The 16,983-nt window shown below is 41.1% G+C and overlaps 1 protein-coding gene across 3 annotated transcripts in view; it reads left to right on the top strand.

The window, feature by feature from the left end:
- The window catches only part of C15H1orf159 (chromosome 15 C1orf159 homolog), a 54,537-nt gene extending 38,507 nt beyond the window's left edge, over nt 1-16,030 (top strand). For all 3 annotated transcript variants that reach the window (XM_033922177.1, XM_033922179.1, XM_033922178.1), the window contains exons 7-9: nt 3,845-3,870; nt 13,721-13,751; nt 15,638-16,030. In XM_033922177.1, the coding sequence (XP_033778068.1) occupies nt 3,845-3,870; nt 13,721-13,751; nt 15,638-15,729 (149 nt within the window). In that variant the 3' untranslated portion in view covers nt 15,730-16,030. The remainder of the gene's footprint in view (nt 1-3,844; nt 3,871-13,720; nt 13,752-15,637) is intronic.
- The last annotated feature ends 953 nt before the right edge of the window (nt 16,031-16,983 follow it).

The following is a 16,983-nucleotide window of genomic DNA, read 5'->3' on the forward strand; positions in this document are numbered from 1 at the left end:
TTTAACTCATGTTAAATCATTTTCGAGCAATATTTTTATATGTAATTCATGTGCTTATCTGGGTAATATCGACCCATGATAAATACAACAATTTTCATACTAACACAATGAAGATGACCAAAAGGTGTTGCAATACTTTATTGTTCAAACTCAAATGACACGAACGTTTTTCGACCCTATGGCCTGCATCAGGAGTCTTGCTCTTTCTCTGTCAAGTTGTTTCACCAGTGTAGCTACTAACGGTCTAAATGCAGTGTAGAATGTCTTGAAACAAGCAAGATTCCCAAAGGGCCGAAACACGTTCGTGTCGCATCATTTGAGTTTGAACAATAAAGTATTGCAACATATTTTGGTCAGTTTCACTGTGTTAGTGTGGATCTTCATTCTGTGGAGGTGTTTCTTCCATGTAGTTGAAATACAACAATTTCACCACAAATCTTTGCATACAATATTTAAAAAAAGACAATTGATACTGTGATGTGATACTATAATGTCCCAGGATAACATCCAGTTCGTGTCCAAATATGTTTATTCTTTCCTCTTCATACTCTCCAATATGGTTCCATATTCCACCATAAACTGGCTTCTGCAGTTTATAGTAAAATTTTTAAATACTGCATACCACAGTGTCCTTTATTGAAAACACCATAATCAATAGTCTGCAAAAATATATATATATTTTTTCAAAATCTTTATTCATTTTTCATCTTACATCAAGTGCACAATATTATAACATTTAAATTTATACACATCACTTGAATTTCTTCCAATTATTATCTTAAAAACATAAATTTATTCCCTCCCCACCCACCCTTCCCACCAATATTTTAATCATAAATTTCGTATAAATATTACATTCTTATCTTTTGATTAAACCTTAAATAAAACTTTATACCACCCCCCATATTAAAAATGTTCTTTCAATGAAAAATGGCATCTAATCATTGCAATAAGTTGTGAATGGCCCCCAGATCTTTTTAAAATTATTATAATTTCCCTTTTGTATGGCAATTGTTCTTTCCATTTTGTAAATATGGCATAATGAGTTCCACCAGAATGTATAATTAAGTCTACTATAATTTTTCCAATTTTTGGTGATATGTTGTATGGCGACTCCTGTCATAATCAATAAAAGTTTATTATTACTTGCTAAAAATTGCAAGATTTTTTTGCAAAAATATATTTTTTTTAAATTATAACTAATTCAAAAAGAGTAATATAAACTGTATAAAGGCGACTGCCGTCTCAAATTACAGCTTCGACATCTGTGCTGCCATCTTAATAACTGACAAAAAAACACCATGCTATTTAATGATATAAGAGCCAATAGGAATGAACAATTTTCAATTGAGATTTTTGTTTTTTTTGTCATTTTGCCCATATATTTTAAGTGCCACTTCCAAAGGTGCCACAAACATATCCGTGTCAGACTCTCCTGATTAAGCAAAGCTCAGAAAGGAAGATCTCTCCAGGACTATATTCTTCTGGGTCACCGCTGCAACATGTTTTCATTTTCTTTGCCCTCAGCATTTAAAATCTGATCATCTATTTGAATTTCTGAATCAGCAGCTTCACCACAGTTTACCAGATCTACTCAAAAATTTAAATTTTCCTTTCCTACGTTGAAAGGCGTTACCTACATTGGCAAATTAGGGAAGGGCTCTACTTTTCAAAATTACTGAGCTGTGGAATAATTTTCCTTTTCAACTGCGTGATCTGGGCTCTTTCCAACCTTTCGAAAACATCTGAAAACTTGGCTATTTTCAAAGTTGTAAATTCCGCTCCTCTCCATAATATTCCAAATCCATATTGTATCTGTTCTCCTTTCTAATTTCTTGTAAGCCGTGCCAAGCTCTACTGTTATAGAGAAGATGCGGTATATAAACCTAAGGTTTAGTTTAGTTTAGTTTAACCACAGTATCATCCCCATTAATCCTTTTTCTTTCCACAAATACATAGAGTTTTCTTTTTAGATTATTTGGAGGCTCATTTTCAAAGCACATAGACTTATAAAGTTACATACCGTATTTTTCGCTCCATAAGACACACTTTTTTCCCCCCCAAAAAAAGTGGACGGAAATAAGGGTGTGTCTTATGAAGCGAATACCACAACCCCCTTCCCCCTTACCTTTTTGTACTCTCTCCCCCCCCCCCCCCCCCCCCCGGTACCTTTTGTATTCCTGGTGCTTCCCTCACTGGATGGCAGCAACCTTTTTCTACTCTGGGCGCTTCCCCCGATTGATGGCTGCAGCAGCGAGAGGCAGAGCAGCGAACAAGGCAGGCAGAAGCTTCACACGCGCCTGCCTGGTCCCGTGCCACTGTGTGAATGGTTGCCGTCAGTTCTTGCAATAACTGATGACAGTCATTCCTGCAGCGGCGTGGGACCAGGCTTGCACGCGAAAAGCTCACGCCTGCCTTGTTCGCCGCTCTGCCTCTCACTGCTGCTGCAAAAAATACGGTAACTACTAAGTTTCAAGGTGAGGGTGCCAGTTCTGTTAAGGTCTGTAGGACACTATGAGAATCATGGTATGTGTGCATTGCTGTTAGTATGAGAAGAAATGAAGAGTAAGCGTAGAGGAATGATAAGACTTGAAGGTGTTTTGGAGACAGGGGGAGCCTATGGGTGGTTCCTGGAGGGGGGGCTTCTGTTTGGAGAGAGGGAGAGGAGAAGTGGGAGCTCCTTTGGTTCAAGGGGAAGGAGTGGAGGCTGTTCCTTTTGGGAACTGGTCTGGTTTGGGCTTCAGTTTTGGCCAAAAGTTTCAGCTGTTTCAGCTGACAGGAAAAAAAGGGTTTTGGTCACTCTTTACTAATAATCTTTGCCAGGTGGGTTCACGGATAGTAAAAGGAGACTACAGATTAGGATCTTTGTTTCCATGTCTGGATGATTAATTAAATATTTCTCTAGGGTATGGGGGAGATGAATGCCTGCACAGCATCATTTTGATGTTGGAGTTTATCTGATTTATCAAAAATTGTTGCATTTTAACCTAATCACTTCCTTGTAATTCATATCTTATTGTTCTCCCCTCTGGTACCTTTTTGTACTCCTGGCGCTTCTCTCTCTGCTGCAGCCATCCAACGAGAGAAGCGCTGGGAGTACAAAAAGGTACCGGTGGGGAGAACAAAAAGGTACAGAGGGCCCTGCCAGGATTCAAAAAAGTATGGGGGGGCCGCCCCTGCCTGCTTGCTACTAGGCCTGCTGCCCTGTCCCTACCTGCCTGCCAGCCACTAGGCCTGCCTGCCCTTTGCCCTGTCCCGGCCTACCACTAGACCAGCAGAGGGGGAATAGGGTACAGAGCCTGGCAGGGAGGGGTACAGGGTTCAGAGCTTGGCAAGGAGTGTGAGGTTGGGTACAGAGCCTGGCAGGGAGAATTTGGTTCAGAATAGGTTTTTTGCTTCTTTTCCTCCTCTAAATTTAGGGTGCGTCTTATGGTCAGGTGCGTCTTATGGAGCGGAAAAATATGGTATGTTACAATGGAACTTTGTAAGTCTGTGTGCTTTGAAAATGAACACCTGGATGTTGTAAGCTGAAAAAAGTTTCTTTGAGTCCTCTGCTAGTTAAGTGAAGAAATTTCATTAGCTTAGAATGAACAAGTTTTGGGAAAACAGGTGGATCAGAAGCTTGATTGGCTTCCTGTGACACTGAAACTTTCTAATGTTAAAAGACTCAGATGCCAAGTTGTGTTTCACGTGCATTTCTTTTAAAGGATCCTAAAATGCATTTGTATCATGTCAGACCTTTGCTAGATGGGTTGAGATTTACTCAACCTTCATTTTCCAATCTTTGAACATTTTGCTAGTAATTTTCCTTTCTAATAATAATAGCTTGTTTTTCCTTCCCTAGCCTCTATCCTGCAGCCCAGCGAAACGGTAAGCAAGCATGCAAGAAGCCCTCTTTTCTGATAATACTGAGCACCTCTCACTTGCTTTGTTTTATGCTACAAGGCCTTAGTAAAAAGGAAAAAAAAAAAAAAAGCTTATCTGCATAGAGCAGATGGCCACTTTTGGCTCAGATGAAAATGAAGCACTATGGAAGTAATTCTTTAACAGTGTACCATGTATATAGGTGCCTGTTCTATAAACGAAAGTAGGCACCGAATAGCTTAGCATGACACATATTTCAGCCATAGAGCTGGCTTAATTGTTCACACTTAAACGCTAGAGATACCTGCATAAAATATTCTATAAGTTACATATGTAAGTGGGAGTCCTGATCATGCTGCATCCAGACTCTGCTATGACAGTGATTCTCAATCTTTCTTCTGTCATGACACACCTGACACACAAGGTTCATGTATGTGAAAGGACAAACACTAAAATTCACAGCTGTATGCCTAAATATTTCAGTATGAATTTGCCTATCCCATATGAAAAAGCTTTATTCAACACAATCTCAGATTTCTCACATGTCATACAACAAAACAAATATTTTTTTTCAAATTCTAGTCACTCCAGTAACAGCAACACAAAATCCCTCCACTGCCAGATACTGTAAAGCATCACAAAAAACCTGCAAATAGGCTACTCAGAAACTATATAGCAAACAGAATCTATGGATAGCAAACCTGCAACATTTTCAGTTGGGGCTGGAGGCAGCAGTTATTATTGGGGGTAATGGAGATGAAGAAATAGGGAGCAGTTACAAGGATCTCAAGAACCTGACTCAAGAGTCTTATGATCTTCCCAGCTTGCAGGCACTGATGGTTGGAAAGGAAGCACATGCATGCTTTCTACACCAAAGTTTTTGCAACACACCTCCCACCTCTTGGGGACACGCCAGTATATCCTGACACACTGGTTAAGAACCATTGACCTAAAAATATGTGCTTTGTAAGATGCATGCGTATTTGCAGAATCGTGCTTAGATGGGTTTTGGTATTTATACATGTATATGCACACAAGACAAACATGCCGTTTTAATCATTTACACATATTAATGTTTACATCTATTTCATAGAATTACCTCTTATAGGAATAATTCTGTAAGGAGCCATCTACTTCTAGGCATCAAGAATGTGTTTAGATTGTCTTTCTGACTAAGATGCAATGGCGCATATTTTGCGAGTGAGCGTTTAAATAGGTAGTGTCTGAGCAGGGCATGGGTAGCACATACCCTTACCACTTGTAGATTATGGTATATTATAATTTATATGCATTTCTTTTGCAATCTAGGCATGAGCATTTACACCAGTTCTACAGCTGTGTAATATAAACATGTTATTGACCACTTGTACTAGTATTTTATAAAGAAAAGTAAGTGGCTACTTTCCTTTATAGAACCGACTTCCTAGTACCCAAATATATACACCCAGTTATAGAATTACCCTCCAAGTGATTATGTTGCTTAAATTATAATTTGGGGTCGCAGAGCCCACATTTCAGATTGTAGCCCGAGTGAGCTGTTCATATACATGTCATCAGCCTTGCCTTTGAGGTCGTGTAATTTCTGTGGCCTTAATAACAGGATCATGGACACAGAAAAGCAGGTGTATCTGTCTAGGAGAGCACAGTTCTGTGACTATTTATGCATTGCGATGGTTTAAGTCGATGTATCAGATGTTGCTTTTGTTTTAATACACTGTCAATATTCAAAACAGCTTGCACAGTTGAGATTAATTTTACAACAGGGTGTCATTAAAATGTGTATTCTATAAAGGCAATATACATGCATATGCACCTTTTATAAAGTAGGCTCCTAGAATAATTCCCAGCAGTGCACAAATGCGCACACAAAGTTATATCTACTCTGAGGCAGGTGCAAGTACATGCATACCTTGGTGCTCTGCTCAGTCACCACCCTGAGAAACACAGAAACACATATGCATTGATCTTGTAAAAGTTTATGTGTTCCTATTAGCATGCATACTTGTATATGTGTATATACCAGCATTATTATGGCCATTTTCCCTCTGTAAAATATGGTTTACATGCTGGAAATGCTTTATAAATGACCCCTTATGTGAGCATTACGTCTTGAACTTTATGCAAATTTTTAAAGAGAAACTACCAATTCGTAGTTGCTCCTCGAAAATGAGCAAGGGCAAAGTCCACTCATTAACAGCATCCATATACTATACTTTGCTTCTGCTATTCGTGCAGGAAATAGAAGGGGCCCACGAGGAGGACCCGTTGTACAAAAATTCAGCTCAGAGATATAAAACTCAAAGGTATAGATGATTATGACTGTGTATATGTCTCAATAATGATGCAATATGCATTCAAAGAGCTTTCAAAAAACAAGCAAAATTTTCTGCATTCAGGTGAGCACTAAAAAACTTTACATTCATATGGTAAGTTCTCAAAAATACTTATCAGGGTCCCGACGCAGCCAAACTGAATTTTAGCACTCAGCCGCGTCGGGACCCTGATAAGTATTTTTGAGAACTTACCATATGAATGTAAAGTTTTTTAGTGCTCACCTGAATGCAGAAAATTTTGCTTGTTTTTTGAAAGCTCTTTGAATGCATATTGAGACATATACACAGTCATAATCATCTATACCTTTGAGTTGGACTCGTTTGTTACATTATGAAGCAATGATTGGAAGATAAACTCTTTTTCTAAGAGGGGGTCACCTCTTCCTCTTTAGAGTTTTATATCTCTGAGCTGAATTTTTGTACAACGGGTCCTCGTGGGTTGAGTTACTATTATAGAGTCGGTCTGTTTTGTTTATATATTGATTTTTCTGACTCTTGGTTACATTGTCCCTGCTGATAGTGGAAATAGAAGGGGTGCAGAATGACATGCATTCACTGGAAAATTGTTCTTCCTTTAATCTAAATGCACCTACCTGAATACCTCTTTCTCTGAGGACAAGCAGGATGATATCCCCAACTGATATCTAATAGAGCTTGATGTGGCAAGCACTCCTTAGTGTTCTCCTGGAAGTTTTTGGAAGTAGCTGACTATACATATATGCATGTCTTCCCAGCTGCCATTGTCATTTAGGACCAGCTTAGTCCTGTTTTCTCCATCTTGCTCTTCATCTTGTGCCTCTGTGTAGTTTTTGCTGTGTTTCATGGCGCTTATGAATTGCATTCAGTTTATAAATGTCTCACACAGGGCCACACTTCTCTCTTCTTCCCTTTCATTTCTCTAGGTAGGTATTTTAGGTATTTTTTAAGTTGGTTTTTTTTTCCCATGACTTACGAGACTCCCTTAGGCCTCAAGCACCCTATTTGTGGATTATTTTTTTCCCACCATTGAAACATTTGATTTCACCTCATCTATTTTTCCTCTTATGTCCCAGAAAACTCCCATTGGTTTTAAGAAGTGCACCTGAACTGTGGCCTTCATGGACACCAATAATTGGTGCCTGCAGTGTCTGGGGCCCAATCATAAAACCTCTTCTTGTAAACTCCATTCATAAATGTAAACTCCATTCATAGATGTCTAAAAGAGGTATTAGAGGTTGAGAAAAGCAGTCCAAACTGAATTTTAGCACTCAGGATCTGGTCCAACAACTGAGGCATCAGTCTCAATTGCTCCAGAAGCTGCATCAGTCACTGGGAACACTTCAGTATCGAGAGGGCCTCCATCTTCATTGACCTCAAGCATTGATAGTGATTGCTGTTTCGGGTATCCTCCAGCTCCCTCCTGAGGGTGAGGAAAGATTTGTCATTGTCCTCAACAGCAAGGGACTCTAGTGCTATGTTTTGGGAGTAGGCCAGGAAGCATTGGCATCAATCCCCTTCAAGGCATAGCATCAAAAACACTGAGGATTGGTATGGAAGTCATCAATATGCTGAAGTACTCCTACAGGAGGACTTCTCACCCTGTGACAGCCTGTAGTGGTGTTACAGCCTCCATTGAGCTGAAACCAGATCATCAATACAGCCCCAGTGATTTCAAAGGATATGACCATTTTGGCTGAGCTCCATCCTTCATTGATGACATCCCTTGAGGAGTGACTCGGACAAAGCCCCAGGAAGAGATGTGGTGCCTTTTGGCCTGGTATGAGGCTATAGCATCTAGGGCATCGATGTTGGCTCCAACCCATCCCAGAGGCGTAGGGGCACTGTCTGCAGGCAGCATATCAACCCCAGAACCTTGAGGGGCCTCAGAGCCAGTTTTCACCGCACTAGTGTCAATCTCCAACCCCTCAGGTGGGGAAGCCTCGGCAAGCAGAAATGCCCAATACCTCACCACTCTCGTCCCAGGCTTGAGTTACTTATCAGACATGTGATACAGGCAGAGATTCAGATGCCTCCTGGCAAGTACTTTTATGAGTTTGTTTCTAACCACTTCTGGGTGTCTGAGGTTCTTTCGGAGGAGGGGTCCCTTGATCCTTCTACATGAAAAGAGAAAGTGGCTTCCAGAGGAGTTCTCCTTTTTTAATTTTATCAGGGAGATAGCTAGGTCCATCCCATTTGATTTTGGAGGAGGATGAACCCAACAACAAGACACTGGACATCCTTCAATTTGATTGATTTATTAGAATTGATTTACCATCTTTTGGAAGGAGGTCACTTAAGGAATGTACAAAAAGGATACATGAAACATCACCAATAGACAATTACAGCAGTAAAAATATTTGAATACCAATACAAAGTATGGCAGAGTATGCTACATTACATTGTAAACACGATAGGCAATAAAACATTTTGAAAGACAACATAGAGTATAAGCAAAGATGGAACATAGATAAGATAGAGTAACAAGAGTCAGAAAATAAGGGGACTAATTGAAAGAAAGTTTCACATGAAATCAGAAAGATGCTTGAATATTATCTTAGCTAGGGTAGGACTGGATATTTACGAAGCCGCAATAGCGGTTTAACGCGTGTAATAGCACACTAATTTGCCGGCCGCACTATCCACTACCGCCCCTTCTTGAGCAGGTGCTAGTTTTTCGGCTAGCGCAGGGGTTAATGAGCGCTAAAAATGTGCGTGCAATAAAGCCGCTAACCTGGCTTCGTAAAAGGAGCCCTAAGTGGTTTACATTCAGGTACTCAAGCAGGTTTCCCTATCTGTCCTGATAGTCTCATACTCTATCTAATAATGTACCTGGGGTAATGAGGTATTAAGTGACTTGCCCAGGGTCACAAGAAGCAGCATGGGATTTGAACCCACAACCTCAGGGTGCTGAAGCTGTAGCTCTAACACCACTGTGCCACACACTCCCCCTTCTGCTAAAGTATGTGCAACTGTCACTTCTTGTGTGACTAGGAAGTTAGTTATTTCCCTCTTGAAGGAAGCTGTGACAGTGCCCATGCACAGAATTCTTAAGCCTTTGTAAGTGAAGACCATCCCTACCCCGCCCCCTTTTCTGTACTGCAGGTAAATAAAAAGGTCAATTCTTTGTATACTGTCCAGAAAGTTCTGGATTTGAGGAGCTCCAGCTTCCTCACCTTAATTATTTTGAATCCACTCTTCAAAAGAACCAAGAGGAAGGGAGGCCCAGACCTTGGAGTTTTGGGGGGAAAATTTTTTCAGAACACTGCTTTCCTCTCGCATAGTTGCTTACCAGTTTTTAATGCACATGCACTTGCAGAATATTGTGCATAGTGTGGCAGAGTTTGCAGTATCTCTGCCTCAAGAGAAGACCGAGGAATTCTGTCAGCTAATAACCAAACAACCTATGGTACGTTTGATTTGGTATCCAGGGCCTCCACCATGGGTACTGAGTTGCACAAACTCACTTGGTTGCATGCCTCAGACCTAGAACCAGCCGATCAGGAGAAACTGGTAGATGTTCTGTCCTGAGGAGACAAAGTAACACAGTAACACTTTCACCAAATGTAGTGCAGTAAATGGAGACCATCAAAATCCAGCAATCACAAACCAAACCAACTTAACCTGCACAAGTTAGTTTCAATGCAAAAAAGGCAGAAAAAGCCTCGGAAAATGTAGCATAAGCAGGCCACCACAGCAGCTCAGGGCTTGCCCCAACAAAACCTCATGGGCATAAAAAAAACCTCCTTTTTGCCAGTTCAAAATGACTCTTTTCAATGCAAAGAACAAAAAGCAGATAATAGTGCAGAAACTACTTGTCTTATTTTGTGCAGAAGATCAGCACAACAACGATCAGGGTGTAGCTGCCAGTCGATCCTCTTCAGGGAGCTCAAAACAAACATCTCTCCCTGTGCTGCTGAGACAACATTTTTGGTAACAAGATGAGAGGTCACAAACCTCAGCAAGAAGTGTTCTCAGATCAAGTTGCTATCCTGGTTCACTCCTGGCCTCCACAACCAGGAGGTTCTTTGTTGGAGGGCAATGGAGGGCCTACTTCTCTCAAAGGCATAGGTTTTTCTCATTCTCCCTAAAATAACTAGGCTTCTTGCTCCTGCCAGATGCAGAAAGGGGCCTAAAAGTCCCAGTCAGCTCATCAGTCAAACAAGGAACAAGCTTTTGATTGGCTCTGGGTGCACATAGTTGCAATTCTTGTATCTATTCTGGACAACCTTCCAATAAGAAGGAGGTTGAATTTTGTCCAAAACAAGGTGACTCCTTGTAACCTGAATCCAATGGGTTCTCTTTAAAAAAAAAAAAATTATTTATTCATTTTTGAAATCCAATGCATAGTGCAATAGAATAACAATCAAGTAATATAATACACTACACTCTATCAAATATTATATAAGTACTTATCCCCCCCATCCTCCCTAACCCCCCCCCCCCCCGCCTCTCCTGGATGTGTACAACAATCTTTCATGAATCAAAGGGAAATAATGTTAATAACACTTAAATCTTACAATATTTTGTTAGAATTTACTATGGTGTTCCAGCTGTAACGAATTAATATTTTCAAACTTATAAATCTGGCATAAGGATTCCCACCAAAAGCTATAATTTAAGTTATCCCAACTTTTCTAATTTTTCATTATAAGCTGCATGGCCACTCCTGTCATGATGAGGAGCAATTTATTCTGGGTTGCCTTAATTGGTCTCTTGGGGAATAATACCGTTCCAAACAATATTATATCATATGACAACGATAAAGGAACTTCCAATATCGTAATAATTTGACCCCAAACCGATCTCCAGAATTTATGTATCAAGGGACAATAGTGCAATAAATGGTCCTGGTCACAAAGAAAACAGGTCTAGGATGGATCGAATCCCCCTGTTTTCTTTGTGACCAGGATCTAAATCATTGGGACTAGGGTGCCCTGGAAAACCATGAGCAAACACCTGCCCTACGCAAAAACTGTTTGAATACTTTCTATTAAAGTCAAAGTCTGGTCTCAAGAGCAACTCTGTAAGGGTTCACCTTAATGCAGCTAGAGCTTACCATCATCACCTAGAAGGTAAGTTCATCTCTGCTCAACCCTTAGTCGTTTGATTCATGAGAGGTATGCTTTTGCTAAAACCTCCCATCAAGCCCCTACAGTGTCATAGGATCTCAATGTTATCTTTACCCAGCTGATGAAAGCTTCTTTCAAGCCACTTGATACCTGTCATCTATAGAACCTGACCTGTAAGGTCTTGTTTTTTGTGATGGTCACTTCAGGCCACAGGGTCAGTGAATTCCAGGCCTCATAGTAGTTAATCCACCTTACACAAAATGCTACAATAACAGGGTGGGTCTGTGCACTCATCCTAAGTTCCCTTCTAAGATGGTATTAGAATTTCATCTTAACCAGTCAATCATTCTTTCAACATTTTTCTCAAGACCCCTTGCCTGTAAAGGTGAAAGTATATTGGCACTCTGGACTGCAAGAAAGCTTTGGCCTTCTATCTGATAAAGCCCATAGAAAGTTCCTCAGCTTTTTGTTTCTTTTGGCCCTGCCATCGGTAAACACATTCTAATTGGCTTGCAGACTGCATTTCCTTTATTTATGCCCAGGCTAGGCTGACTCTATAAGTTGAATTCTCTTAGCTATTGTATTACACTGAGCTGGTCCTAAGAACATAAGAATTGCCACTGCTGGGTCAGACCAGTGGTCCATCCTGCCCAGCAGTCCGCTCACGCGGCGGTCCTCAGGTCAAAGACCAGTGCTCTAAATGAGTCCAGCCTCACCTGCGTACGTTCCAGTTTAGCAGGAACTTGTCCAACTTTGTCTTGAAACCCTGGAGGGTGTTTTCCCCTATAACAGACTCCGGAAGAGCGTTCCAGTTTTCCATCACTCTCTGGGTGAAGAAGAATTTCCTTACGTTTGTATGGAATCTATCCTCTTTCAACTTTAGAGAGTGCCCTCTCATTCTTCATACCTTGGAGAGGGTGAACAGTCTGTCTTTATCTACTAAGTCTATTCCCTTCTGTATTTTGAAGTTTCGATCAAGTCCCCTCTTTTCAAGGGAGAAGAGGCCCAGTTTCTCCAATCTCTCACTGTATGGCAACTCCTCCAGCCCCTTAACCATTTTAGTCGCTCTTCTGTGCAAGGACAGCGGACAGCTGCTTCTTAGAGCTTCCAGAAGACTTCTGGGGAGTGCTTGCTGCACCAGGTTCCATCAGATGGCATCACCCATCAGTGTGGATATCCTGCTGTCTTTGGAGAACCTCTGCTACAGACAAGTAATGGCTTTTTCAAATGGCTGAAAATATACGTGCACATCAATGGCGTAGCCAGAAATTGATTTTTGAGGGGCTAATGATTAAGAGGGATGAGCACTAGGCACTCACTTTTCCTCTTCCCTTCCTCTCACCCCCCAGCCCACAACATTAAAAATAAATATGCCTTAGCTGGTGGGGTCCCCAAGCCCTGCCAGCTGAATAAATCTGCAGCCCACCCCAACTGTCAGTGTAGTGAAAGAGCATGGCATTCAGCAGCAACATATTTATCCATTAATGCTGTCACTACAGCATTCTCGGTTCTTGTGGCTCACACACATGTTTAATTTTTGTGAGCCGCGAGAACTGAACGTGCTTATAGTACTGGCATCATCAGCCAAAACTACTGCAGCTGATTGCCATGCTTTTTCACTAGCTTGAGAGCCAAGTCAGGGTAGGCTGTGAATTTCTTCAGCCGGTGGGACTTGGGGATCCTCTCCATCTTTACAACCAGTCCATTGGCTGCTGGGTGGGCCTAATGCAAAAGTGGAAGGTCCTAAGCTCATTCATAGCTATGCCCCTGACATGCTTTGAAGTTGGCATACTTTCAGTATTTTTAGCTGCTTTGAAGTTGGCAGTTTTCAGCCATACTATTTGCTTGCATAAATAGCTTTGAAAATTACCCTCATAATCAAACCGATCAAAAGGTAAGGAAGGACGGAATAGTCAGGTGAAAGTCATGGACAAATCGCACCATCCTCATGGTCAGTAAGTGTTGGGGGGGGGGATTGGAATTTGGGCCTCCAAGCCTAAAGATCCTCTTCTGAAGTGCCTCTTCTCACTAGGTTCTTGTGGGAGAGCTATTGTGCATGGTCTGCAATACTTTCTTTCTTTGGTTTTCTTCCATATTGGCAAAATATTGCAGTGGCTTCCTGTGACTGAGGAAATGGGATCCGGCCTTCTTTAGAGCTGCTCCTAGTGCCATTCAGTGATATTCTTATCCTGCTGTTAGGCAATGTCATCAGTCAGGCTGGTAGATTAACCTGTGGTGAAGACAACAGACACTTCCAGCTCATGGGGAAGTGATGAAAAATAATTAGACATATATGCTATTCATTAACTGATTGCTCATTTTGAAATCCTCTTATCAGTTCCACTGCTGTTCATCGCCTAGTTACAATGGCTGGTTAATGGCAGCCAGCACAAAGTTATTTCAGGCAATTTTCTTTTGTTTGGGAAATTAGTTGTGCTTGAAAAAGCTTTAAAGGCCTTTGCTCTTCTTTTTCAGGCCTCCATGATCCCCACACCAGCATCTTCAGGTAAAACTACCCTGTATTTCTCTTGGATTACATATGAGCAGTACATCTCACCAAACAATGGAGAAAGTCCACTCTGCACAGATTCAAGGAAATCTAAAGAAGGAGCAGAATGAGCCAAGTCTTCAAACAAACCACACTTTAATGGCAACCAATGTAACATATACAAAGTATCATCTAGATTTGCAGTGGACTCGACATGGTTCGTGTTTCAGCAATTATGCCTGTGTCGAGTCCATGCCAGGTGTAAATCACTGTTTCTGAATATAAGTGTCCAAGTAGATGATGCCAAATCATAAAAAGTACAATAGTGTGGGTGCTATTTCATTTTCGATTTGACAGGTGCAGCGCTACTTTTGTACTTTTTATCATTTGGCATCATCTACATGGACACTTATAGAAACATGACGGCAGATAAAAACCAAATGGCCCATCTAGTCTGCCCATCTGCAGTAACCATTATCTCCTCTCCCTATTGGCTAAGGCTCTTTATACCTGCATTGTGATGTCATAGAACTTTATGGTTATAGAAACATTGTATTAAATAAATATAGGGATATATATTTTTTTCAATTGTGATAATAACTTAAATAACTATATTCATATCACAATTTAAAAGAATTGATTATTAATTTAAATAGTGCTCAGACCCACAGCCTTAGTGTTCTAGTGTAGAAACACAACACTGGTTGCCATCAGACCATTGATGTCTGTACCACCATATAACAATCCAACATCCATTAACTATAAAATAAACGTATATTTTGTGGTGGTTACTGCTTCTCCGATGGTCATTTAATAAGCAGCTGGTGTCATAAAGTGCTTGTGCAAATACTCATAAATAATAACTTCTGGAAGCCAAAAATTACAAATATCTTCCCTTCTACTCGAGTTTCGCCTTGTGCTTCCTCAGGAAGGGATTATCTATCAAAAAACATATAATATAATTTAATTTAACATCTCACTACAAAAACATTAACACTAATGCTGTTTATAAAATATATCAATACATAATACAGATTTCCATAAATTACCTAGAAGTAGCCTCCAAAGAAGGACCCATCCATCCTACTCCATCAGAACAGGCCACCAACTGACATCAAACTGCTGACTTCCTACCTCAACTTAAATGGGGAGTTCTGAGTCACATGCCCAAGCTCCTCCCTCTAACTCATTGCCAGTCAGCAAATGAAAGAGACTCGACTCATGCGCATTTATGCCACACAGGTATTTAAATGTCTCTATCATATCTTCCCTCTCCCGCCTTTCCTCCAAAGTATACAGATTGAGATCTTTAAGTCTGTCCCCATACGCCTTATGATGAAGACCACATACCATTTTAGTAGCTTTCCTCTGGACTGACTCCATCCTTTTTATATCCTTTTGAAGATGCGGCCTCCAGAATTGTGCACAGTATTCTAAATGAGGTCTCACTAGAGTCTTATACTTATATTTAGAAACAGTGATTTACTCCTGGCACAGGCATAATTGCCGGAACACAGACCATGTCGAGTCCACTGCAAATCTAGATGATACTTTGTATATGTTACATTGGTTGCCATTATAGTGTGGTTTGTTTGAAACTGCTCCAGTACATCTCACCACCACACTGTAAACAAACTGCCTGTATGCTCATCGTCATGAAAACTGCTGCACTTTTAACCAACAGAAGATCTGTTTAAAAGTGATTGTCTATAAGTAGTGTGTATAGCACAATGAAACAGTATACTAACTACCTGCTACTCCCAGTGTCCCCGTGAAGGATGGGCATTTAGCATATGCCTTGCCTCTGATTGTTCTGTACTTTGTTACCTTCGCATAGCTCCTCAAGCATGAGCTTCATGATTCCAGCCTTGGTCACTAACCAACTTCTCTCATGAATTTTTCAGTTCGGAAACCGCGCTATGTCCGTCGAGAGAGGTCACTGGTGACATCAGCTGTTGTGAATTCTGACGCAGAGACGAGGGTGAGCAATGTCTGATCTTTGTCCGTCGCCAGTGGGATCGCCATGTCTACGCACAGTGCTGAAGAATCTTTCTGTCTTTGTTGATGTGCCAGCAAGTGAAGAGAGGATCCAAAATACTGCATTAAGTGCTTATGCCAAATGTGGCTAGAGAAGAAAGATAGCCACAGAAGGTTGGAGACTGCAGGCTGGATTGCCAGCCACAGATGGCTGCCTTGCACAGAAGAGAGTCACAAAAGCCTTTTCCAGGTATCTGCAGCCCGACCTTATCTTGTAGCAGCAGATGTCCTTATCATGACTAAATTATTTCTTTCTTGGCTTACTCTGTATTTTTTTGCAGCAGCTGCAGAGTATGAGACAGTTTACTTACTGAGGGGCTTCTCTTTCAGGACCCGTGCAGGGGCTGGCCAGGATTGGTGAAATGGCAGTATGCTTCCTGAAATGACTGGAACTCTGTAAATAGTGTTCAGTAGCACTGAGTATATTGTAAGAGACGGTCTAGGGTGATGGAAGGGGTAGCATTTACTCACCCAGTCTGTTTGATTTATTTATTTTTTGTGAGCATTCTCCCAAATTTCTCTTTCCCCTTCACCGCTCAGATTTTTCTATAGCCTCACTGAGAGCTGTAGAGCATGGATGGGGTCCCATCGCCAACATTCAGTAGGTTGGGGTATAGTGTTTCAGGGAGCAACAGCCTGCTTGGGCCTTCTGATTTGCCTTAGGAGGCACAGAGTTTAGATATCGATACAATATGGGAGCAGTAAAAGACTGCCAACATCCTGCTGCTTCCCATGTTATTTACGTCAATGTGCCCTCTTGCTATGACAGGTGACACCAGCACCCACCCACCAGATCTTAATACAATGTTAGTGGTTCATGTGATGCTGTGATTTGCAAACCTTGACAGTTGAACCTCAGCTTTTCTGCATCTGTTCTCAGTCCTCATCAGCTGCTGAAGGGTACCAGAGAAAACAAATGGTTTGGGAGGCACTGGAGAAGAGGAGGATACAGTCCTAGTTAATATGGGTTAGTTCAATTTATTTTGCCAGTGTATAAAAGAAAGGAGGGCACACTTTGCACCACTGCGTATATAGATGAGCTGTGCCAGCTTCTCCTACAAAGAAACTCTCTGGCCCTCTCTATAGGGCAGTACAGGAAGGCAGGTTTATTTTCTTTTGTGCAGACAGAGTTTGAAGAAGGCAGTCATTCCAGGTACTAAACAAATTCTATATGACAGAAACCAGAGCAAATATAAAATGCAAAACTGGAGCT

This window comes from Geotrypetes seraphini, chromosome 15, assembly GCF_902459505.1.
Source record: "Geotrypetes seraphini chromosome 15, aGeoSer1.1, whole genome shotgun sequence".
In the NCBI taxonomy this organism is placed as follows: Eukaryota; Metazoa; Chordata; class Amphibia; order Gymnophiona; family Dermophiidae; genus Geotrypetes; species Geotrypetes seraphini.